Below are 25,953 nucleotides of genomic sequence, written 5' to 3'. Positions count from 1 at the left end.
TTATATCTGGTTTGCCCACAATTTGATTAGGGTGGGGATGATTGTATTCTTGTAATACTCTTGGTCCTAGTAAGCGGATTTGGCTTATATTTGGGTCATTCTAATCATGTGCCATCCCCTGTGGGATAGGGTAGGGGATGGACATTTGGGAGTCGGTTCTCACTTGTGCCATTGGTGGAAGAATAAACTCCATGAAAGGGTGATGATATCTTTTTAAGGTTTTCAGGTTTGTTTATTTATTTAAAAATTTTTTTATACTTTAATCTTTCTGAATACAGTAGTAGTAGTGATAAGGATTCAAGTAACTACCCTGGGCCTTTTGATGGTACTGACTCGGCACAGTTGACAACTGCTGAAACCTCCTCTGACATCCTTTGTTTAGAAATATCTAAAAAAATATTAGTTTAATTATAATGGAACCCTAAGCTCCAGTACAGAGCAAACCAAAAAAAAAAAATTAAATATTGTCTTGACCCAACCTTGACTCACTTCAACTTCCTCTTTGGGAGTGGAAGTTGGTCAAGGTTTCTAACCTTAGAAACTGGCCAAAAAATATCAGCATTCAGGTTCGAAAATTATTTACTGAGCAGACATCCTACGACTAAAATGTCGTTTAGACAGATAAAAGAAAAGACATGGCTTATAGAAGTCACAACAAAAAGTCAGTCTGAAAATTATTTATCAATAAAAAATATAGATAACATACATATAAAAATAGAAAAAACATGAAACTATAAACAGTATTCAGGGTACCACTGTACTTTCTTCGAATAATAACAAGCCAGTTGAAAAGAATATATTATTAGAATCACTTAAAAAGAGATACCCAAAAGTACAGAATTGTGAACTATATGATCTACCAAGCAAACAAATGAATAAACAAATATAAAAAATTGCAAAAATAAAATTTAAAAGTCAAGGTCTACCACAGAAAATAAGCATTTTAGGCCAAACCAGAGAAGTAAGACCATATGTCTCAAAGCCCCTAATGTCAAAATTGTAGCAAATATGGACATGCGAAAAAATATTGTCAAAATGAACCTGTGTGCACGTATTGAGGATCTGAAGAACATGCCATACAATGGATGTGCAATGAACCAAATTGTATAAACTGTGGTCAAGACCATCATGCAAGGTCCAAAGAATGTATGTACTATATATACAATACAGTTAAAAATATTACAAGAAAAACTGGAATGTTTCTAAAAGAAGCTAAATTAGAATTGAAAGCGAGAGGAATTCAAGATCTGTCTAAGAAACGTACATATTCTTTAATAACAAGAACCAATAATGAAACAAAAATGCATACCGAGAGTAATAACAGAGCACAGAAAAGCAAATCTCAAGAAGAATTTAATGCTTTAGAAATAAAAACTAAAATAGTAAAGAATAAAGACAGGTAAAAATGGAATGGAAAATATTTTATCCAATTCATTTGAATAGCGGTGCACATAGGAACACAGGAGGATGCTACTACAGAAGTAACAGAGGAGGGTCATGATGGACTGGATATTAAAGGCTTTTGGAGAGAACACCACCCAAAACAAAGAAACCAACTATTATTCAAGAAACACTGGTTAAACCAAAGATAAAGGATATGAAGAAAGAAAAAAACAAGCTTAGAATATACCTTTATCTCCTAAAATAACAGCAAAACCTATGAAGGCAAATATCCAAAACACTGAAGAAGTGAAAGAGAACCATACCATAGATAACAATGATTGTGTCAAGGGAGAGGAGATTACTCCATCTCCAAGAAATGGTACAAGTACAAATGAAAAAAGAAATATGTTAATACATGTGGATGTAATGATTGTTTAATTGAATTATGCAATAATAACAAAAACATAAAAGATGGTTTAATGAACATTATAAGAAATTTTATGAAATACAGAAAAAAAGAAACCCTAGATTTGAGTACCCATGAAAAAGGTTGCATGTGCATTGAACACTTAGTATATTACTATATATATATAAACTTGGGAATATTGGAGTGGGTAGATATGTTATAAGATTACTTCAAGATTTTCTTACAGATAGGCAGCAGCAAGTTGCTGTTGATGGGATCTTTGGCAAACCACGACCTATTGTGTTTGGATTTCCACAGGGTAGTGTTCTTGGTCGATCCACTGTTATTTTTAGTGTACACAAGTAACATGGCTGTTGGCCTGGAAAACAAGGTTGTTCAGTAAGCCAATGATGCAACACTTGTGGGTGTATCAAAAGTCTCCACATATGAGAAATGAATCATGCTATGGAGCAGATTAGTGAATGGTGTAGTTGGTAGGTATAAAACTGAACTCCAGTAAAACAAAAACATTACTGATTAGTACATTTCATGCTGAATTTCCACCCCATCCACCCCTTCTGAAGGTTTAACTATACTTGGTGTAACTTTTGACTCACATCTTACTTTTGAGAAACATCTAATGAACAGAAAATGCTGCATGGATATTAGGTATTGTATGCAGGGCCTCATATATCTATAAGTGATTAAATTAATGTATCCTCTTTAGGTCATTTGTCCTTCCTAACATTGGCAGTTATGACTGGGACCATCGATGCATGGCCTCGTTTGTCAATTTTATTAAGTTATAATTTAACATAGATTCTTCACATTCATAATTAATCCCTGATACTATCTTCTGCCAAAAGCAACCTGATTTGCTGAACAGTAGCACCAATATACTGTAAAAATGTGCCTCAATGTCGAGCTTCTCAGTTCCAGAGGTCCTTCATTCCTCACACCGTTGGACTGTGGAACAGTTTCCCTGAGGATGTTGTGAAACTGGAACCTCAAAAAGTTCAAGCGAGGTGATGAACAGTGTATTACTACCTAAAGCAGCAATTCTCCTTGTATTTTTATAATTTACTTACATTTTTATCTATTTATTTATAATTTGTTAATTTATTTGTTCTTTTCTAATAACAGATCTCTTCTTTGTTTCTTATTACCATTTGTTACTTCTTTCAAATGAACACCATATTCTTTGGAAGTTTGAATTTCAAGTCAATGATCGCCTATGGCCTTGTTCCATAAGAATAGGGTTTATCTTCTGAATAATAATAGTAATAATAATAGTAGTCATAAGCAATACTACTGTTTTTTGCTAATAACTGTGATAAGGCCATTGCTGATCGATATCTTCCAGTGATTACTAATGTTACAGTATACAAGCAGCCTTTCTTACCACTTCTGACCATATCAAAAATATCCATCACACTATCATTCCTTGAAGAGCTACAACTAGTCACTGGCCATTCTTTCTTATCACCCCTCAAACCTAGCCAGAGTTCAGAAGACAATGAAAAAGCCTTCTTGGATCTCTCTCTGTCATTCAAACTTCTTCACTGTGATGACAAACCAGTAAGCACATCATTTTTGAAGATAAAAAGGAGTCATGCAATACTTAACCTTAAAAAGCATAAAACAATGGCGATCAATATTCATAAGCGACAGGGTGTCAACACACCTATCAAGCTGAACATCAATGCTCTTGTACTTTTTAAAAAGGTAGTGGTTATCATACATACCATAAACTTCCATTGCATATACCTGTAACAAAAAAAAAAAGCCAGTCAAGAACTCAAAAATGATATTTTATGATAAAATAAGGTTTTACTTATACTTACCTGGTAGTTACATATAGCTGTAGTCTGACGTCACGGCCCAGAATTTTAAATTCGCGCTAAACTAAACTCCTGGGTGATCCCTCTGCAGCGCCCTCTATAGGTAACAGGGAACTATCCCAACAATGTTCTAGAACCCATTAAGTTTTAAGCCCACTTGACATGAGAGGAGGTGGGCGGGTTTGCCTCATGTAACTACCAGGTATAAGTAAAACCTTATTTTATCATAAAAAATATCATTTTATAGAACTTACCTGTTGATTACATATGGCTGATTGGCACCTTTAGAGAGGTGGGACCATAATATTACATATATTATTAGAAATCAAAACATGAATTTTGGTTCCTTGCAGCGAAGGATTGTTGACTCAGCGGTTACTGCCTCTTAGCGATGTATCCCTCGATTGTATAGACAGGATATAAAGGATCGGTGTCAGATACAATCTGTTAGTACCGTAGAGGACAACGCGTGACGGACCAGGGCAAATATGCCCTTGCTCAAGAGTGCAGTGCAAATTAACAATAAGGATCACCTCTATCACCATAATATTAAAATTTAAAATTAAAAACTTTCAACCACAAAATTAAAAAGACTGTAGAGTACTCCTAAACCAACAAACATAGTACCTACAGGCAGCGCAAGCAAACTTGTTCAACATCAAGGAGAAAATGTTAGTCAGGATAGGATTTGCCTCTTTCTCCCTCACCCACCTACGTGTCAGTAACTACTAAAGGACCTAAGGTACTGCCATTGTCAAAATCTGTCTTCAATTCTGACAAGTAATGCACGATCTGAAGACCGACTTACATCGCCAAAATGTAGAGTTCACAATCTTTTGCACTGAGGGTGTGCCTGAAAAAGCTTCAAAGAAGTAGCTACAGCTCTCTTATCTCATGCGCTCTCACTTTCCAGAGTTCCGTGTCTGAGTCTGACAATTCACATGGGCTTCTGAAATAACTTCTCTTAAGAAAGCAAGAGCATTCTTGGAAAGTGGTCTTGAGTTTCTCTAGAACACCACAAGTTCTCGAAGAGCCCCTGATACCTTTGTTAGAGTGGATATAGAACTTTATGGCTCTCACCGGGCACAACAATCTCTCTCTTGTTCTCCTTCTCCCACAAGATCTGAAGATGTGTGCTGAAGACCTACGGCCATGGTCTGGAGGCCATCTTGGATTCTATTCGCTAGAACCTAGAGAGGGAGAAGAACATACAGCTTTTCCTTGAGAAGGAAACCAATAGTTTGTGCAAGGCATGAACCTCACTCACCCTCCTGGCAAAAGCTGTTGCGAGTGCTACTAGAAAAATAGTTTTTCTTAGTCAAATTTCTCCAACGAGACATTTGCCCAAAGGAAGGTTCGAATTGATCTGAAGACAAATCCATTTAAGAACGATGTCCAAATTCATGTGCTTGTTTAGGAACTTTTCGTCTTAGGTATTAAAGACTTAAATGAATCCGTTAGATCGATTGTTAGAGATGTCTAGACCTCTGACATAAGCCGACACCAAGCATTGATCGATACCCCTTAATTGTGCTCAAAGACAATCCTTTTTCCTTATAAAGGGATAGCAAGAACTTCGCTATTTGATTTAGAGAGGTTTTAGAAGACGAAACTCCATGTCTATTGCACCAGTCTCTAAACTGATTCCATCTTGCCTGGTATACTGCGTCCGAAGACTTTCTTCTGGGTCGCGCAATAGCGCTTGCAACCTCCTTTGAAAAACCTCTCTTCCTGAGGAGTCGCTCGACAGTCTGCAGGCGACAAGCCGTAGAGCGGACAAGTTCTGATGGAACCTCAGGAGTAGGGTTGTCTGAGTGATCTTTCCTCGGCCCGGGAGGATCCTCGGAAAATCTGCGAGGAGGAGAAGATCTGAGGAACCACTCCTCGATGGCCAGAAAGGAACAATTAGTGTCATCTTGTAATTGTTCTTAGGTTCCTGAACTTTTCCAAGACCTTCTGATAATTTTGAAAGGTAGAAAAGCGTAAAGTTCAGGCAATCCCAACTCATTGTCGTGCATCCACCACGAGGAGTACGCCCCAGCCGTCCGGATCTGAGAGCAATATACAGGGGCGTTTTGTTCTGTCTGTACCAAAACAGTCTGCGGACAACCCACAGATTCCACAACTGTTTGCAAACCTGCGATTCATGGAGTCCATTCCGTGGGCAAGACTTGATTCTTCCTGCAGATCCGCTGTGTTACATTTCCTCTGTGCTTTATGAACCTGGTCAATGACCTCGTTCTCTTCCGACCATTCTAAAAAGAGTTCATAATTAGTCTGATGCAGGAGGAAGGAATGAGTGCCCTGCTTTTGATATAAGCAGAGCTGTCTGTGTTGTCCGACTGAACTAGAATTACAACACACCTCTTGTTGAAATTGCATCAGGGCTAGATGTACACATTTCAGTTCTTTTCACATTTATGTAGTTCTTTCTGTTCTTCCTGCCACAGAGGCCAGACATTCCTTGATTGTCTAAAGTCGCTCCCACCCCTGATCCGCGTCTGACAAGGTGTGAGGTCTGAGGTTCTTGATATAAGAAATTCCCTCCTCTAGTCTTTCTCTTGAATTCCACCAGAACAGTCCTTCTTGATCCGATCTGAGATCTTGAAAGAAAGGAATCCGGATGGGTTTTTCTTGTGGCCATTGGCTTTTAGATAAAACTGCAGGGGGAGGCCTCATGTTGAGTCTCCCCAGTTTCACGAACTTCTCCATCGAGCTAAGGTCCCCAGCAAGCTCATCCACTGGTTGGCTGAGCAAACCTCGCGATGTAGAAAGTCGTCTATCATGCGTAGACAAGACTCTACTCTCCGTATTGATGGAGAAGCCCGAAAAGTCAGAGAGTCCATCCTCACTCCCAAATAAACCATCTGTTGTGATGGTGAGAGGGACGATTTCGGAACATTGACTAGTAGACCTAGTTCCTTTGCCAGAGATAATGTCTTTATTCGGTCCTCCACACATTTTGGCTTTGGAGTGCGGCACCAGAAATGATCGTCAGATACATTGACATCTTATTCCTTGCAGAGTGAAGGTGCCGCCACGTTGACAGAACTCTTGTAAACACTTGAGGTGCAGTTGACAGTCAAAACAAAAGGAAGCCTGAACTGGAAAACTTTGCGCGGAAAACAAACCTCAGGAATTCCTTGATTCTGATGGATTGGAGCGATGAAATGCGCATCCTGGAGTCTCTCGAGACCATCCAGTCGCCCGGTTGAAGAGATGCCAACACCCGACTCTGTCGTCTCCATGAAAAATTTCGTCTTTTACAAAAACGTTCAATGCAGCTCCGTCTAGAACTGGCCTCCAACCTCAGCGCCCGAAGAAACTAAAAAGGCGGTTGTAAAACCCCCGGAGAAACATTAGAATTCGGCACTAATTCGATGGCTTGTTTCGTAGTAGTGCTTCTACTTCTTTAAGAGGCGCAAAACTATAGCGATGCGTTGGAGATGCGGCAGCCGCGTGGAGCGATCCCGACAGAGGGGGCTTTTGTTGGAATGGGATGGAGTACCTTCCCGGCGGATCACCTGTAAGGTCAGGTCAGTGACCTTTTGCCAGGCCTCCGAGCGACTGGAGTCTGGCACCTACTGCTCTATGTGGAGGACAGCACACTCATTTCTTTTGTTGAAAATTGGAAGGTCGAGTAGAAGTGCCACCACGAGCAGGAAAAGGGCGAGAAGCAGACTTGCCCCTGAATGTCTTGGAAGTGTCTGAAAACACGAAGTTTTGTGATAGCTGGAGTAGTGTCTTCTTCGGTTTCTTTGCTGACTAGACCAACAGGTCCTGTGTTGCTTTTTGTGTGAGAGCTTCAGCAGTCTCTCAAAACTAATTCCTTCGGGAACAAGTGGTCCTTCTACAAAGAGGCAAAGGAGAACCAGAACCTCTGGCTCTGAAACACCCTTTCGTAAAAAGAAGCACCAGAGTTATGCGTTTCTTCAGAACTCCGGTTGCAAAACAAGTTAGCTCAAGGCTGTCGCGCTCCTTGTCTGCAGTCGACTTCTCCGAGTAGTCGTCAACTGCGCATCCAGTCAGGTGCTTTGACTTTCCTAGCCAGGCACGCCACTGACCAATCTAGGAAACTGATGACCTCCACAACAGCGAAAATACTCTTGAAGATGATCCAACTCCGACTGCGTGAAGATCTTAGCTGATTGAAGCTGTGTGGCGACTTGAATCCACTAGACTGGAGAAGTCCTTGGCGAGCAGGTACACCCAAAGAAAAACGTTCTCAGTCTCGTACCACATGTGGCTGTGATGAGCCAATCTGGAGGGTGGAAAGCTAAAACATACTCTTGCCTTGCTCTCTCTTGTCTGAGAGCCAGGAATTAGTGCTTCTTGATAGCCTTCTTGGCGAAATGTCCTTAAAAACTAGGCGTGTAAAGGAGCTGGATCGAGGCATTATCCTCTTAAACTGCGATCACAGGAGATGCTAAGTCGAAGGCTTAAAAAGAGTCACAGTTCTCAACGAAAAACTTGAAGTAACTCCTTATAACCGAAGATTTTCTCCTTGATTCCTGGAAAGTCCTCTTCCATTTCTACATCTTCTTCATTTTCCTCTTCTGAAGACACAGGAGACAATTGGTGTAGAACAGATTTCCTGGCCAGGCGGTATGAATCTAGTCTTGACCCATGCCGATGTGGCGCCGAATCCGTCGAGTGGCGCCCGGCGTCAAGCGAAGTGGCGCCGCGTCGCTGGTGGCGCCCACGCTTCGCCATGCTGAAGATGGCGCCGCCAAGCTGAAGTGGCGCCGCCAGCAGAAGCGTGGCGTATCGGGCCAGAGAAGAATGCTGAAGCGCCTGGTTGAGCCTCTTCACTGGTGCATGCGAAGTGGGAGGCTCTTGCGCCAAGACTTGTGGCGCATTCAGGCGCCTCGCCCAACAGGGTGCTCGAAGCAGCACGAGCGCCACAAAGAACTGAATAAGATCCGTCGTTGTCGTGGCTTGAAACCAGCGAGGATGTGTTGGCCGATGGTAGGAGGCACTATCTGCGATGAAGCTGGACGAAGATGTGAGCTCCTGATGCGAAAACACGTATTACTAGCAATAGCGCGCGTAGGTTCGTGCCCCGTGAGGCTGATCACTGAAGAGGAGGAGGAAAAAGCTGAGTCTCGAGCTGGCCACGGCAGATCAGGTGTGATCTTTCTTGGAACAACACGGAGAGGCAGCGCGAGACCTCTTGAGCGAAGAATGTGGCGCGCCAGAGGAAAATTGAGTCTCACCTGGGCCATACAGCAGCGCCTTTTCTATCGTGTGCGGAAGCATCCTGGGATTGCACAGCAAGGAATACTTGAGGGTGACTGTTCGGGAGCAAGCCCACTCACCTCCTTTAGGTTTTACGACATGCCCTCTCCCTGAACAGGAGTCCGACCAGAGTCTAGACCTGGGAGAATGAGTGGGCGAACAGACACCTCCTCCATAACACTTCATGGGCCGTCGCCATTTGGCCCATCGTCTGGATGGCCGCGGCCTCTGCTGAAAATTTAGTGTCCATCTGGACTTTTAACTCTGTGACACGGTGATAGGATTGGGGTCAACAGGACCGGATGAGGAAGTTAATGGAGAGTTAGCAGGTCTGCCTGAACTTGCAGATGGCCTCTGTGAAGAAGCTTTCCTAACTCTGTCCTTTTCTAACTTCGCAGATATTTTCTCTAAAACATTGTTCATCAGTGTGGTGCATTGATATCATTATGTTCTGATTAAAATTTTCTGAAACAAACTGAATGGGGGTCGATAACCATGTAGGCAATCGAGTCTACAACCTGAAGCACAATATCTATACTGAGAACCAGAATCAGACATATTGTACAAAGAATTAATTCCGACCACACATTGCAAAGCGCTAGCTGATAAAAACACAAAGAAATACTTAAGTATAAATTGCAGACAAAAATTCAACCACAGCTTGAGACGTGTTTACGGTCTCTCGACGAAAAACTTAATGGGTTCTAGAACATTGTTGGGATAGTTCCTTGTTACTGGGCGCTGGTAGAGGATCACCTAGGTGTTTATAGCGCTGTGGCGATTGCCCAAATTATAGACGTCAGAGGCGACGTATATGTAACTACAGGTAAGTTCTATAGTAAAATGCAAACAGAAGAGTATTGCAGCTCCCAAAATATGTTTCATTTAATAATTCCTGTGACAGGAATGTTCACTGAAGAAAACATAAATTCTGAGTCGAACCAGTAAGTGGAAGCCTTCAAAATCGCTTTACCATTGCCAAACTTCAGTGAGATAACTTGAACTTTAGGTATGTTCATATAAAAGATAAAGGTCTGTATACTTGTAGGAACAAACTACATTGTGCATTTGCAAATGAACATTAAAAACTACATTCATCAGCTTCAACACCTAAAAGAAATTAATTTAGATGAACTTCAAGCTATATCCTTTAGCATAAATAGGCTTTAATAACAAAAAATAAAAATTTACCTCACTGATTTTGAGATTATAGTACAGTATTACATGTCACATAGCCTGTCAAGTCATATAGTTATAAACAGATTTAGTCTTCTTTCGAATTTCGTGACATTAATGGGATAACGATGCACACAGTGCAGACATTCTTAAAGTCTGACCTCCCTGTAAACAATAATATATAAAACTGTCAATTGTGTCACTCATCATATACATAAAACACAAGATATCTACAATTTATTCTGTTCTTGTTATATAGATACTTAGTAAATTGCATTTATCATCTATACTGGAGCAGCTGTTGTGAGATCCATATTGTCTAATTGTTCATATTATTGTGAATTGCAAAATGTGTTTATATTAAGTAAGTTTTGTACATACACTTGGCCAGCCATTGCTGTTGAGTTTCACTCGTTTGGCAACTTAAAATTTTGAAATTTGGGGGTCACGTTAGTTTGTTTTTTTTTTTTTTTGGGGTAGGTGACATGCCCTGCCCACTTGCGGGGGAAAGAGAGGAACAACTAAGCAAAGAGCTCAACTTGTTTATGCCCTTATGTCCATGCGTGGGGAGGCGGGAGGGCTCCATCATGTAATTGCTGGGTAAGTACTTTATTTTATTATAAAAATGTCATTTCTGAGTTCAGTCCGTGTCCGGCGGTGAAATCCATTACAGCCACGAATTTCTAGGTATAAAATGCTAGATATACAGAACTGCAGGAAGTGGGTTCTACTAGTCAAATCTTCTAGGAAGTACGTCAGGCATAAGTAAGGAGTGAAGTGAAATACCACTACATGAGCTAGAAAGATCTCTCCTTATCAAAACCCCAGACAAATGGTGTGACGTTACAGCCCCCTTTACAACACCCGCCAGGGCCAGCGACACCAAGCGCCACCTACTCCATTTGTTCTCACCATTTTCTAGTACGTGATTTGTTATTCTTGTAACAATCTTTCCTTTTTTGGTTTTATTTCATCAACGATGGCATCGAGCAGCTTTACATCTCTAGAGTTAAGTACCATCTCCTTGTGGGGTTTGTTGTTCTTTTTTGGCTGTTTTGGTGTGTTTCAAATATTGAGATCTTTTATGACGCCACTGGCGTCCCCATGCTCATAATACCGACCCCTTGACGCTCCTCAGTTCCTATGTTGAGTTGTCTCCTCGTCGACACAGATCAGTTTTGCCATGGTTCCTTCACCAGTGGTTCCTGGGCTCCATACATTTCTGAAATTACGTTTCATTGGCCTACCGGCCTTGTTAGGAGTGATGCCCCGTCCGTTACCCCAGGTTAAGGTTCCTTTTATTTTTGGAGTATAGTAAGGCTCATTGTTCATTCTCAGGAGATGGTGCTCTCTCTTTTATTTTATTTTATTTTGCTTTATTTTATTTATTTTTGTTGTTACACACTCCTTGGTGTGAGCCTAGGTCTCAACCTTTGAGAGTGGAAGCTCACTCTATTGAGCACATTTTTGTTTCATTTTTTCATGTGCGTGATGGTTATTTGGTGGGATTAGGCTGGTTTGCTCCCATCCCTTACCCTGGGTGTGGGGATCATCAGGTTGAGGAGTTTTTTTGATTTTGCTGCAACATCGGTCGTTTTTGGTGGGCAGAGTAGGCCCCTTAGTTCTCTTCCTTCATTTGGGAATAGAGTTCTTTTGGATGTATGTTTGCTCTAGGCTAGTACGTATCTTTGTATGATCGGTTGGTTCTCGGCACAAATTTTACCTACTCCCTGTTGTTTCCCTCTTCCCCTCCGCACTCCTCCTTTTTCTAGCCTATACTAGGTTAGGTCCTAATAAACCGCCTAGGTAGGAGTAGGCATGAATCAGTGGCTCAGTGGTAGAGCCTACCCTCCCAAGTTTCATTATTCTTGGAGGTATGGGTGCAGTTAGGCGGGTCATATGTTTCCTGTCTCCTGTTCCCTTCCTGGTAGCTACCCTCTCCCCTACTCACCCCCTCCCCCTCCAGCCTTGCTCTACTCTCGCGGGTGGCGCCAGATGGTGTTTTCTCAGTTTAGAACTCTATCCCTTTTTTGGTAGAGGTTAAACTTCCCTCATAAGTCTCTAACATGTGTGTGAGAGTTGTGGTTGGTTTAACTCCGAGCACGTGGTGAGGCCACCATCCACTCCTCTGCGTCTCCGTCAGTTCACGTGAATGAGTGAATATGTGCTCCGGCTTATCTTATGTATATACGAGCATTTTGCCGTCTTGTTTCTCCAGAGGAAGTAAGTGAGAAGGGTTCACATTTTATAAGAGGCGGATCCTCGGTCTCAGATCTATTCAAATCACTTGTTATTGTTATTATTTTGACTGATATTTAGATGGATTTGTTATCTTGGTCTCTCCTTAGCTTTACATGAGTCGGTTCTCGCCGGGGGGTTCGCCGTTATATTGCAGGCAATCCCGGCGGCGAGTCCTGTTGTCTCCTCCTTCCCTTCCCGAGGTGTTCGGGGTCTAGTAATCTTACTTGCCACTCAGGGTATTTTAGAGCTTATTGGCTGGTTTATTTAACCCTTTCATATCTGTATAATTATCACATCACTGAGGCACATGAGCCCGATGTCTGGGAGCCTTCGACAGTGCGAAAAAATAATTATTCGAATTCAGCAAAAATATAAATTTTATGCCAACAAGCGTTCATTTGCTGTCCTTTTTTTCCCAAATATTTATGTTGCATGAATTGGAACAGTCAAGAATAGAGTCCCAGCCCTCCTAAATAAAAAATGTGAGTTATTGCACGAAAAAAAAAAAAAAAAAAATCTTTATTTATTTTCCTTATTTTAGATTAAGCCAACCTAAAAACTAGATATCAGGCAGAATGAATTATTTTTTATGAAAGCCAACAAAATTCTCTAAATATCGACATATAAAGAATGGAAAGCGAATAAGTCCAGCTGGTGAAAAAATTGATAGAAAAAGGGGAAGAAACGAAGCGGTTGCCCAGCGTGGTGAATTATCGCTAGAAAAAGATTTTTGAAGAGCCTATCTCAGGTATTTTCATAGAAATTACTTTGTAAATATACGAAAATGTAGAAGGAAAGTTGAAAGAATAATGTGAGTCAAGAAAAATGGCTTTAGTAACAGTAAACAGTTTCATTTTGTGTTATAAATTAGTTAAACGAAAAATGTTACCGTTAGTAAACATTATAGTTCGTAGCTCAAAGCTATAACAGTTAGTAGATAGTTATTTTATGAGAAAGCCAACAAAATTCTCTAAATGATATTGATATATAAAACAATGAAAAACAAATAAGTCAGTTGGTGAAAAAATTTATAGAAAAGAGGGTAAGAAACAGAGCGATTTGCCCGGCGTATGGTGAGAATTATCGCTAGAAAAAAGTTTTTTTTGAAGAGCCTATCTAGGATTTTCATAGAAGTACAATTACTTTAAATATACGAAAATGTAGGAAAGTTGGCAGAATAAAGTGAGAGTCAAGAAAAATGGCTTTGGTAAGCGACAACAGTTTCATTTTTGTTATAAATTGATTGAAAGCGAAAAAAAATATTACAGTTATCAGCATTATGCGTTCGTAGCTCAAAGGCTATAACAGATAGGCGAATGGTTATTTTTTATGAAAGCCAACAAAATTCTCTAAATATTGATATATAAAACAATGAAAAACGAATAAATCAGTTGAGTGACAAAATTTATAGAAAAGGAGGTAAACAGAGCGATTTGTATGGTGAGAATTATAAGCTAGAAAAAAGGATTTTTGAAGAGCCCTATCTCGAATTATTTTCATATAGAAATTACTTTGTAAATATGCGAAAATGTGAGAAAAATCGTAGAATAAATTGAGAGTCAAAGAAAAATGGTTTTAGTAACGGCAACAGTTTTTATTTTGACGTTATAAATTGATTAAGCGAAAAAAAATGTTACGCACGTTGTCAACATTATCGTTCGTAGCTCAAAGGCTATAACAGTTAGCAGAAGTGGTTTCATTTTTATGAAAACAGCAAGATATAAATATTGATATATAAAACAATGAAAAACGATAGTCAGTTGGTGAAAAAATTTATAGAAAATTAAGAAACAGAGCGATTTGCCCGGTAGTATGGTGAAATTATAAGCTAGAAAAGTTTTTTTGAAGAGCCCTACGCGGTTATTTTTCATAGAAATTGCTGTAAATATATAAAATGTAGAGGAAAAGTTTTAGAATAAAGTGAGAGTCAAGAAAAATGGCTTTAGTAGCAGCAACAGTTTTATTTTGACGTTATAAATTGATTAAGCGAAAAAATGTGCCGTTGTCAACATTATCGTTAGTAGCTCCAAGCGCTATAACAATTAGAAGCGGATGGTTATTTTTGTAGAAGCCAGCAAAATTCTCTAAATATTGATATATAAAACAATGAAAAACGAATAAAAGTTCAGTTGGTGAAAAAATTTATGAAAGAGATGTAAATAGACGATTTGCCTGGCGTATGGTGAGAATTATCTCTAGAAAAAGTTTTTTGAAGCTATCTCGGTTATTTTCATAGAAATTACTTTGTAAATATACAAAAATGTAGAGGAAAAGTTGTAGAATAAAGTGAAGTCAAGAAAAATGGCTTTAGTAACGGTAACAGTTTCATTTTGACGTTATAAATTGATCCGAAACAGAAAAAAAGTTACGTTGTCAACGTGTGTTAAGTAGCTCAAAAACTATAACAGTTAGGCAGATGAATTATTTTTCACGAGAAAGCGAAAATTCTCTAAATATCGACATATAAAAAATGAAAAGCGAATAAGTCAGTGGTGAAAAATTGATAGAAAAGTGGGTAAAAGCAGAAGCGTATGTGCATACAGTGAGTATATGAACATTTTTTTGAAGAGAGCCTACCTCCGGATTTTTTCATAGAAATTACTTTGTAAATATATACAAAAATGTAGAGGAAGGTTGAGGAATAAAGTGAGTCAAGAAAAATGGCTTTGGTAACAGCAACAGTTTCATTTGGCGTTATAAGCTGTTGAAACAAAAAAAATGTTACCGTTGTCCAGTAACATTATAGATTAAGTAGCTCAAAAGCTATAACAGTTGGGTGAATAGATTATTTTTTTTATGAGAAAGCCAACAAATTCTCAAATAATCGATATGATTAATGAAAAATGAGATTCAGAGCCTGCCTAAAATCCAGACATCTCTTATGTGATGCACTAACAAATTTCCGCTAGTTTACCGTAAAGGCTGCGAAGCATGTTAAAATATTCATAGATTGGCGTGGCTGTATGTAAAAACAGCCACACGCGTGTTCTGCCCAGCCTGCGTCACGCATGGTCTCTGACAGAAGTGTGGCCTGTCAGGCCTGCGTGGAGTGCGATCAGCTGTGTCATTGTGAATTTTACTACATGGATTTGCGCATGCGTGAGAACTAAAAATTTATAGAAAATAGAGGATACCAAACAAGGTGACTTTCCAATAATGTAATCTACATTTTATAAAAAAAATAATGTAAGATCTGAGAGAAGCGTGGGTAGGATCAGCTGATTTCATTGTGGGAGATTACTATGCCAGGAATTAGCATGCGCGAGTGTAGCACTGCTTGCCTGGCGTGTCGATGCACAGGTTACGGTCCAAAGGTATGCTTTAGCCTGAAACCACCAACTGTCCGAAAATAAAAAAAATTACCTACCACACGTCTGAAAAATGTGGTGATTTTACATACAGTCGTCAGTCAGACAAAGAAGGGAGTGCAGGATTTATTGCTGCGTAATATGGCGTCAATTGGGCAGGAAGGGTTAAAGGTATTTCTTCTCCGCGAATATTCAAACCGCTGAAGTCCCGGCCTTTCCAGCCGTCGCTAAGTGGTAGGTTCATGTTCGTTTCCCGCCCACAGACTGTGCTGTGAGAGCGGGGTGTACTCGTCACTGCAGCAGCCGTGCAGTCCGTAGTGTGCGGACCCGGCTAATTTGCAGCCAGTTCGACTTGGCGACCTGGTAGTCTGGCACTGACAGCGGTTGTGGTCTGTTTACGCGCGCTGTGCGCCAACCATCAGGATGAGTCGGTAGCGATACTCTTCCTCCGTTTGTGATGATCCTCATTTTGAATTTGTTTATGTGGTTTTCGGACTGTTTTCACCTTTAGCTAATTCTTGGCTTTCTTTCAGGCGGGCCGAGTCCTCTAAAGTCGGCCTTGGAATCTCGGGCCTGGGTGGCGGTTTGGAAGGAATGTCGTCAGAGAAGCCCTACGATCTCAGTAGCGAAGTTGAGACCTGCTCTATCCCGGCGCGCCTGGTGGCGGCATAGTACCAGAAGATCTTGCTACCCCCATCATCCAGCAGATCCGGGATGCGACCCAGCCACCCCAAGTGGATATTCTTTATTCGGAAGTCTCAGAGGACGTCGCCGCCTTGAACTTAGACCTTGAACCAATGGCTGTTGAACAGGACTGGGGGTAAATGGTAGGAGTAGAGTAAGTGTAGTGGTAGGCATGCACGATTCCCAGCTTCTTCATTGTCCTCTTTTTCAGGTTTTGGGAAGTCTTCCTCCTTGGGTGATATAGGGCTCCATCAGCTATCCCCAAGTTGAGGTGAGAACTTCATGGAAGGCGAAAGACTATAAGTCCTGAAATCATCCAAGAAAGCATGCCTTTCCCCGTCGAAGAGCTAAGGTCTCTCCAGCACCTGGCCTCTGGGAGCAAGTCTGGATTCCTCCAGCAAGGCGGCAGTAAGGGCATCAAGATCAGCCCTCTCGCCAACCTGCCTTTTGGCGAGCAACTGCCGAAAGAGATGTTCCAGAGTTCTCCGGAGACTTTAATAACCAATTTAACCAGATGTCGAAAAAGTTGCACATATGACGATGGAGTCTCGGAGGATTTGCGCTTATGACAACATGCTGTGGGAATGAAGAACCACCCCCAGCTGGTGTGCGTATGTCATTCACAATCTGTGGAACTCCGCCCCCTTCCGATCCTGCTTAGCCCTTGGCGTTTCGCTCTCGGGCCATCAGCATGATGGCAAGCTAACCGTGAAGGTCTTGTGCGGAGCGGTTGGGAGAGTTGAGTTCTTCCCATGAATCTCTTGCCCCCCTATATCAGGTTTCCGTAAGATTGACTGAGGAGGCTTGGATGCGTTCGGATAAGGTCCCAGGAGACTGTCATCATCCCCAGGGAACTTAAGCTCAGTCAAAGTCTCTCCTCACGCGCTCTGGCGGAGTGGCAGGCGAGACAACTTTACAAGATTGACTCCTTCAGGGAAACTTCACTATGTTTGCCCTGGGGAGACAACACCTACTCCCCTGCTTAAACAAAGATTAACCCTATTCTGACCCAGCGTGCTTGATGTTGTCATTACACCACAGCTAAGGGAAACAGACCCACCTCCTGGTTTTCCGGCAGTGGCCGAGTTCTGGATGGAGAGCTCCGTCAACCTTCCGCGATCGAGAAGTGAGCCCCTCTGTGCTTCCTCACAGTTTAGCGAAGAACTCCCCAAACTGCCGAATCTTTGCTAAAGGCGAGTTGATGCCCGGACTAAGCTAGCCGGTCCTTGAACTCCGTCTGCCTCACAAGCCACTGCCGTCTCCTGCGCAGACGAGCCCTTTTTCCAGGTCTTAGCTAAGTCCCTGTTAGCTGGCTTTCAGTCTGACCTGTTTGAATTCATCATGGCCAGACTGGAATGTAGGAAGTTCGTCTTCGCAAACGCTTCTATCCGTCACGAGCCTAACAGGCTCATAAAGAGCTCGATCCTAGGACTAACTCTTCCCAGAAGAAGAGATTCACAGATATTATGTCCAGAGGCTACAAGGGCCAACCAGAGTCCTGCGCTCTCGTTGGGGCATCCCCACCTATAAGCGCCAAGACCTGAATCTGGCGGTCACAGGCGAAGGGAGGCAAGCGTTTTAGGAGATAAAGGCCCACCAGCAGGCGGTAGTTCAAGCGTCCCAGTCACCGGTGGTGAGTCCTCACCTCAAAGCTCTCCCCAACAATATGTGCTGATCCAGCCAGCTCATTCCCTGCTGCCATTATGTTACTTCGCCAGCTTACAATCTGTCCACCTACGGGCGGGGTTACTTTCGGCCTTAACAGAATCGCAAGGGAAGAGGCGGGTCCTTTCACAGAGAGCGAACACCACCCCAAGGGAAAACCTGGACGTGGTAGGAGGAACAAACCACTCCCTCCCACTGAGAAAACACAGGTAGCAGTGCGCCTCTATTGGTTCAGGGACAATGGACCTTCAGCCTGGGCACACAGTATAGTGTCAAAGGCCTGGGTTGAGTTAGTCGAAACCTCACTCCTCCGAACAAGTTTTACCAACCACCCTCATCAATCCTCGCAGGGATTATGTGGCAGGAATTGCTCAACAAGCGAGCAATAAAAGAAAGTAAAGAGCACCTAAGAAATTTCAGGCAGTTATTCACAGTTCCCAAAAAGACTCAGATCAGCAAAAAAGTGATCTGGATCTGTCGGCGTCTAAATCTCTGCATAAAATGCGACAAATTTATGCTTACAATAACGAATGCGGACTCTACTTCGCGTGGAGCGTCACCACCTCCATCCCGATCTTCCCAAGGCGGCTTACTATCACGCGTCGACTGCGGGCCTGATTCCTCGGTTTTCGAACTCGAGATCAAGCCTACTCCTTCGAGTCATGCCCTTAGAAGCCCTAAACATTGCGCCCAGGGTATTCACCAAGCTGGCCCGGACACGGTAGTTCAACAACTCGATTTAAAGGGATATCCCTAGCAGCATACCTGGGCGATTGGATATTGAACTGGGCACCAACAGTTCTGTAGGTGTCAGAAGCTAGACCTGGTGGCATCAACTTCCTAGAATCGTTAGGTTTTCAACTGAACAGACAAAGAAGTCCGCCTGACTCCGGGTCCCAGTTTCAGTGGCTGGGCCTGCAATGGGATTTGTCTCTCACGCGTTATCCCTCCACCTCCCAAGAGAAGGATAGCATCTCTCACCCAGAAAGTTTCTCAAAATCAATCAGCATCTGGCGATCACAAAGAAGGGTCCTTGGTCCCTTCAATTTGCCTCAGTGACAGACCTGCTCTTAAAAAGCGAAACTAAAGACACAGCAAGTATGGAGAGGTGGTGAAAGTAATAACCAAGCTCAGGGTGGGGTCTCCTCCATCCCTCGAATATTGAAAACAAGACTGCGGCCTTGAGGGCTCTGTCAAGAACCTCTCAAGTCAGTTCCTTCAGTTTCCCCCTCCAGCATTAGTTATCATACAGGCAGCTTCCTAAGCGGCTGGGAGGATATTCCCCAAAACAAGAGAAGTACAGGAACTTGGTCACAATGTTTCAACAGTTCATACTCTAAACACCCTGGAAGCTATGGCAGTCTTTCTGACTTTAAAGAAAATCCGCCCCTAGCAGTTCATATCAGGTTGGTGGTTAGTATGGCGGTAGTTCATTACTGCATCAACAGGGCGGCTCCAAGTGAGTCGGAGAGTAAACCAAGTAATGGTTTGCCATCTTCTCCCTATGGCGAACAAGCACGGCTGGCACCTGTCAGCCACCCACCTTGCGGTGCGGGCGTGGTGGGACTCCCTGTCCAGGATATTTCCGTTGGAGGCGGAGTGGTCCCTGGACACAGAATCTAGATGGATTTGCCGCCAGGTTCCGGGTCTCCAAGTGGATCTGTTCGCGACAGAAAGCAACTTCAAGCTCCCCTGTTATGTGGCCCCCAACCTGGACCCTCAGGCATACGCCACGGATGCAATGACAATAGATTGGAACAAATGGGAGAAAATTTACCTGTTCCCTCCAATAAATTTACTGTTGAAAGTATTGCACAAACTCAGGACATTCAGAGGTCAACTGGCCGCAAGTAGCCCCTACTGGCGAGCAATTAGTTCCCTCTTCTTCAGGAACTGGGACCTGCAGATCTTGGATTCCCAAGCCCATACTGGCCAGACAGTACAAGCCAAGACTGTGTCAGCTTCATAAGAATTCAGAATGCCTAGCTTTATGGACTTTATAAAATTCGCAGCCCAAAGGAGCAAACATTGACCCTGTCAACTATTTCTTGGGAGTCAGATAAAGAGATTCTACTCTTAGACAGTATGACTCAGCAGTCAAAAAATTAGCCCTCCTTCCTAAAGCATCTGGAAAGCGGGTTGTAATGACTAATTTAGAGGTCTTTCTTAGATCATTGTTTGAAAGGCCTTGCTCCAGCTACTATTACCACAACCAAGTCAGCCTAAAGAAAGTATTCCTGCGGCTTTAAAATCGACCTTACAGATCTTCTTTATTTCTTATTACCATTTGTTACTTCTTCCTAAGAACACCATATTCTTTGGAAGTTTGAATTTCAGGTCAAGGGCCCCAGTGGGCTCGTTCCATATGAATAGGGTTCATCTTCTGAATAATAGTAGTAATAATAATAGTAAGTGCCAAGCAATACTACTGTTTTTTGTAATAACTGTGATAAGGCCATTGCTGGTCGATATCTTCAGTGATTACTAATGTTACATTGTACAACCCAGCCTTTCTTACCACTTCTGACCATATCAAAAATATCCATCACACTATCATTCCTTGAAGAGCTACAACTAGTCACTGGCCATTCTTTCTTATCACCCCTCAAACCTAGCCAGAGTTCAGAAGACAATGAAAAAGCCTTCTTGGATCTCCTCCTATTAAACCCAAACTTCTTCACTGTGATGACAAACCAATCAGCACATCTGATACAGATAAAAGGAGTCATGCAATACTTAACCCAGCAAAAGCATAAAAACAATGACGATCAATATTCATAAGCGACAGAGGTGTCAACACACCCTATCAAGCCCTGAACATCAATGCTCTTTGTACTTTTTAAAAAGGTAATTAGTTATCATACATACCACAAACTCATTACTGTATACCTGTAACAAAAAAAAAAAAGCCAGTCAGAACTCAAAAATCACAAACAAGGAAAGGTAATGCAAGCTCCCAAAATATATTCATTTTTAATAATTCCACCAGCAGCAGAATGTTACTGAAGAAAACATAAATTCTGAGTCGAGCCAGTAAGTGGAAGCCGCCCCCCAAAATCAACTACCTTGTTACCGAGCTTCAATGACAGAACCAACTTGAACTTTAGGTATGTTCATATAAAAGATAAAGGTCTGTATACTTGTAGGAACAAACTACATTGTGCATTTGCAAATGAACATTAAAAACTACATTCATCCAGCTTCAACACCTAGAAGAAATTAATTTCGATGAACTGCTTCATCTCCTTTAGCATAAATGAGCTTTTAATATTAAAAAAATAAAAAATTTACCTCACTGATTTTTGAGATTATAGTACAGTAATACATGTCACATAATACCTGTCAAGTGCTGTGGTCGCAAACCAGGATTTGGTCTTCCTGCTCGAATTTTCGTGACATTAATGGGGATAACTTGGACAGCACTGAGTGCAAGGCCCATTCGCAAAATCTGACCTCCCTGTAAACAAAAATAATATATAAAACTGTCCAATTGTATCACTATCCAACATATAAAACACAAAGATATCTACAATTTATTCTGTTCTTGGTCTACTGGAATAAACAAATGAAAAGTTGCACATTTCCATCATCTACACTGGAGCAGCTGTTGTAGAGATCCACATATTGTCTAATTACAACCTGCTACTTCTGACTACAGCAAGTGCAAAATGACATTTTTATAATAAAATAAAGTTTTATACATACATGGCCAGTAATTACATAGCTATTTAGTTTCACTCGTTTGGCAACTTAAAATTTTGAAATTTGGGGGTCACGTTAGTTTGTTTTGGGGTAGGTGACATGCCCTGCCCACTTGCAGGGGAAAGAGAGGAACAACTAAGCAAAGAGCTCAACTTGTTTATGCCCTTATGTCCATGCGTGGGGAGGCGGGAGGGCTCCCATCATGTAATTGCTGGGTAAGTACTTTATTTTATTATAAAAATGTCATTTTTATACAAGTAACTTACCCAGTAATTACATAGCTGATTCCCATGTTGCAAGGAGGTGGGAAGGCTTGGACATATCTACCCCAAAACATTATTAATGGTAATAATGAATTTGAAAATAGAAAAGTTGCTAACATTGAATCAATGTTTGTTGTTTCCTTACCTGATAAGAGTGCTGCTGCAGGTAGCTACTGCCTCTGGTTGGCGCTCATCTTACCGTGTAGAGGCGAGGGGGTACAGCTTGAAGCGCCTACTACTACAGTGGATGCTTTGCAGAGATGGACCAATTCCAATGGCTAGCAAAGAAAACAGGTTGCCATGCCCAGGCCACCAATTCAATAATAAAACACCAATAACCCACCGTTAAAAAGAAAGACTGGAGGGTACTTCAGATACACAGTACTCCCAGGCTCCCCTAGGACTCAGCACCCTATGCAAGGTGAAGAGATAAAACGAAGGAACAATGCCTCCTACGTTTCCTCCCCCAACACCACGCCAGCCACGTAAAATGGACCCAAGGTACTGTACTGGTCATACGCTGTTTCTATATCCTGTACGTAATGAGAAGCAAAACCCGACTTGCATTTCCAAAAAGTCGATCATAAGATAGAAGCTAGGTATAAGTTTTGCTTAAACGCTAAGGAAGTAACAACTGCCCGTATCTCATGAGCTTTCATTTCAGGGGGCCTCATGGGGCAGAGAGCTCTCTCCTCTTTAGCTGGACCCACCACTTCAGACAAGCTTTTAACAGTAAAAGAGCGAGACCATGGCTTTGATGGTATCTTGTTCTTAGCCAAAAATCCCAAAGAAAAAGAACCAACTGCATTTCCTTGGGAATAACCAATTCTTCCATCCAAAGCATGAATCACACTGGCACTTTTAGCTGTTGCTAAAGTGACCAGGAAATGGGTCTTCCTAGTAAGGTCTCTTTAGGAGACAGATTGCAATGGTTCAAAACGAGGACTGGATAGCCATCAAAGTATGATGTCGAGTGTCGTTCTGGTTCAACCAGAGAAGAAGGTCCCTCGCTGAACTGTACAGAGAGAAAGAGTTGGTCACCCCCTGCTTCCTGATGTAGGACAGGGCAGTCATGCTGTATAAATATACTGCCACAGTTTTGTTGAACACTTCCGAGGCGAAGAATTGAAGGGCCAGATGTATCGCCTTTAGTTCTTTTACGTTTATGTGCCAGGATCTCTGTTCTTGGGACCATGTTCCTGATATTTCTTTGCTCCCTAGAAGAGCTCCCCAACCTTGATCTGATGCATCTGAAAAGAACTCTAGGTTGGGGTTCAGAGGGAAAAGGGACTTCCCTTCTGTCAATCTTTTCTTACAACTCCACCAGTGTAGATCCTCCTTTATTTCCGTCGTTACTAGTATACAAACGTGTCCGGGAACTTTTTCCTGTTTCAGCTGACTCTTAAATAATACTGAAGAGGTCTCATAAGGAGCCTCCCCAAAGAGACGAACTGCTCCATGGATGACAAGGTACCCAGAAGGCTCATCCATCTGTTGGCAGAGCAAAAGTCTAGCTGCAAGATCTTGCCTACTGTCTTCAGGCACGATTCTACTCTTTTCGAGACTGGAAAAGCCAGAAAATCCTGAGAGTTTATCTTCACTCCTGAATAATGAATCTCCTGAGAAGGAGTCAACTGAGATTCCTTCAGGTTGATGAGAAGGCCCAAATCCTGAGCCAGGAGAAGGGTTCTTTGCAGATCCTCTATACATTGTTCTCTCGAGTGGGATCGCAGTAACCAGTTGTCGAGATAAAGGGATATTTTGATCCCCATCAGATGAAGCCATTTGGCAAGGGGAACCAGTACTTTGGTGAAAACTTGAGGAGCCGTCAATAGCCTGAAACAAAGGGCCCGAAACTGGAACACTTTGCCCTTGAAAACAAAGCAGGGTGTATTAATATGTGAAAGTACGCATCCAGCATGCTGATGGACACCATCCATTCTCCCTGGAGAATGGATGCTAGAACTATCTGGTTTGTTTCCATCTTGAAAGCTCTCTTTTGTACAAAGACATTCAGGGCACTGACAGCCAATACAGGTCTCCAGCCTCCTGGCGACTTGGGTACTACGAACATACGATTGTAGAATTCTGGAGAATAGAAGTCCTCTGTAGTAGACTACTTCTATGGCCTCTTTCAGAAGGAGAGACTCGACTTCTTGCGAGAGGGCTGCAAACCTCTTTGAGCCTGGTGAGTAGGTTGTCAATGCGACAGGCGTGTTGACTAAAGGAGGTTTGCTCATAAAGGGAATAGTGTAGTCCTCCCTCAGGATAGATACTATCCAGGGTTCTGCTCCCCTTTGGTGCCAACGTTCCCAGAAGAGAAGGAGTCTTGCTCCTACTTGCATAAGGAGGACTATGTCCTCACTTCTTAGATGAAGGCTTAGAGGAAGATTTCTTGATGGCGGGTTGCGGAAAATGTCCAACGTACAGTCTGGTTCTGCCCGTCCTGAAAGGGATGCGTCTGTAGGGGCGTCGAACGTCTGGGAGTAAAAGCAGGAGACTCCTTAGGGCATCTTGAAGATTGAGAGAGGAGGTCCTGTGTGCTCTTTTTCTGAAGGTCAAAAGCTATATCCAATACTGTAACCTGGGGAAAAGGTGTGTCCGATCCAAGGGCGAGAGGAGAAGTGCTGACCTCAGAGAGGGAGTTACTCCCTTAGATGTAAAGGAACACCAAATCTTCCTTGTCTTTAAAACACACATGGTGTGAAGACCAGGTAGTTCCTGTGAGCTATCTCTTATTCCCCTGTCAATACAAGAAAGAATTCACAGCCAGTCGGACAAGGAATCTTGTGGTAAAACCACACAACCTCTAATTTTGCGCACTAGAGCACCCACAGCCCAGTCTAAAAAGCTCATCACTTCGAATACTTTAAAGATATTCTTTAAAAGATGTGCTAACTCTGTGGCAGAGAACATGATGTTAGCCGAAGTGAAGGCAGAGCTCTAGGCTGAGTCTATTAGCCTGGAGAAGTCCCCCTGGGAGGAGGCAGAAACTCCCAGGGAAGGAGTGTCCCGTGGCATAGAATCGGTAACTCACTCGTGAAAGTCTGGATGGGGGAAAACTGAAGTTCTGACACTGCTGGGCACTCAAGCTCTACACAACGGTCCTTGGAAGAGGTTCTTCTAGAGGATGAAGAGCGCCTCCCTGACACTTGATGCTTCAGCGCTGAAATACAATCCTCAGCAGAGAGGTTACCTGATGAAAAACATTCCAGGCTGTCCCAGTGACTACAGGAGGGGTGCTCGGGATCCTTACTCTTCTTGCAAGGTACAGGAGAAGAGTTTGCGAAGTCCACTGCAAGCCTTTTCAGAGTCGTGACTCATCCATTGGCGCCTGGGACTTAGATCCTCAGAACTAGAAGACATACAATGTACAGTCGACCTTCGTTTAGACGGACTAATAGGGGGGCCAGTGTGCCCGTCTTAGCCGATAATCTGGTTTAACCGGCGATATCTATATATATAACTATAAATATACTGTATTTCATTTTTTTTTTTAAAGAGTATGGATAACAAGCCAATGTAGAAACGTTTGAATTAAAGCTCATGGTAAAAGATGAAAAATGAAGAATAAAACATGAAAAAAATTACAGAATTCAGCCACATATGTAGATGCCTAGGCAGAGACATAAACGCATAAATGTTAAGTAAAATGAAGTGGAGTCTCCAAAATGAAGAGTAAGATTTTTTTCCTTTTTTCATGTTTTTTTATTTTAGTTATTTAGTCATTATAGTTTATTATCATCTATATTAATATACTGTTAAATAAAATCAGTAATAAAATAGTGGGGCAACTAATACCATAAGTTCACTAACACATTTTGTTTTCAACAAAAAACTTCCGTAAAACGCAAAAATATACATGATCAAAATGACTGTAATTCAACTTGTGAATTTTAACAATAAGTAAGACTATAAAATACATTTCATCATTTCGATCTTGGAGAGGGTTTTTTTATTGTTACTAACGTCGTCATCAGTTTGCAGTGTTAAATCTGAGGACAGTCCAGGAATAGGATTCACAAATGATGACGCACCACCACAAC

At 42.0% G+C, this 25,953-nt stretch overlaps 1 protein-coding gene across 2 annotated transcripts in view; it reads right to left on the bottom strand.

The window, feature by feature from the left end:
• Window positions 1–25,953, bottom strand: part of Rtca (RNA 3'-terminal phosphate cyclase) — a 170,648-nt gene that overhangs the window by 121,261 nt on the left and 23,434 nt on the right. For both annotated transcript variants that reach the window (XR_010854267.1, XM_067110031.1), the window contains exon 2: window positions 21,282–21,399. Coding sequence is in view for 1 of the 2 variants with exons in the window: in XM_067110031.1 (XP_066966132.1) it covers window positions 21,282–21,399 (118 nt within the window). In the remaining variant the exon portion in view is untranslated. The remainder of the gene's footprint in view (window positions 1–21,281; window positions 21,400–25,953) is intronic.

Source organism: Macrobrachium rosenbergii, chromosome 10 (genome assembly GCF_040412425.1).
Source record: "Macrobrachium rosenbergii isolate ZJJX-2024 chromosome 10, ASM4041242v1, whole genome shotgun sequence".
Lineage (NCBI taxonomy): Eukaryota > Metazoa > Arthropoda > Malacostraca > Decapoda > Palaemonidae > Macrobrachium > Macrobrachium rosenbergii.
The sequence above is the reverse complement of the archived record's forward strand: the minus strand, read 5'-3'. Positions and strand labels throughout refer to the sequence as shown.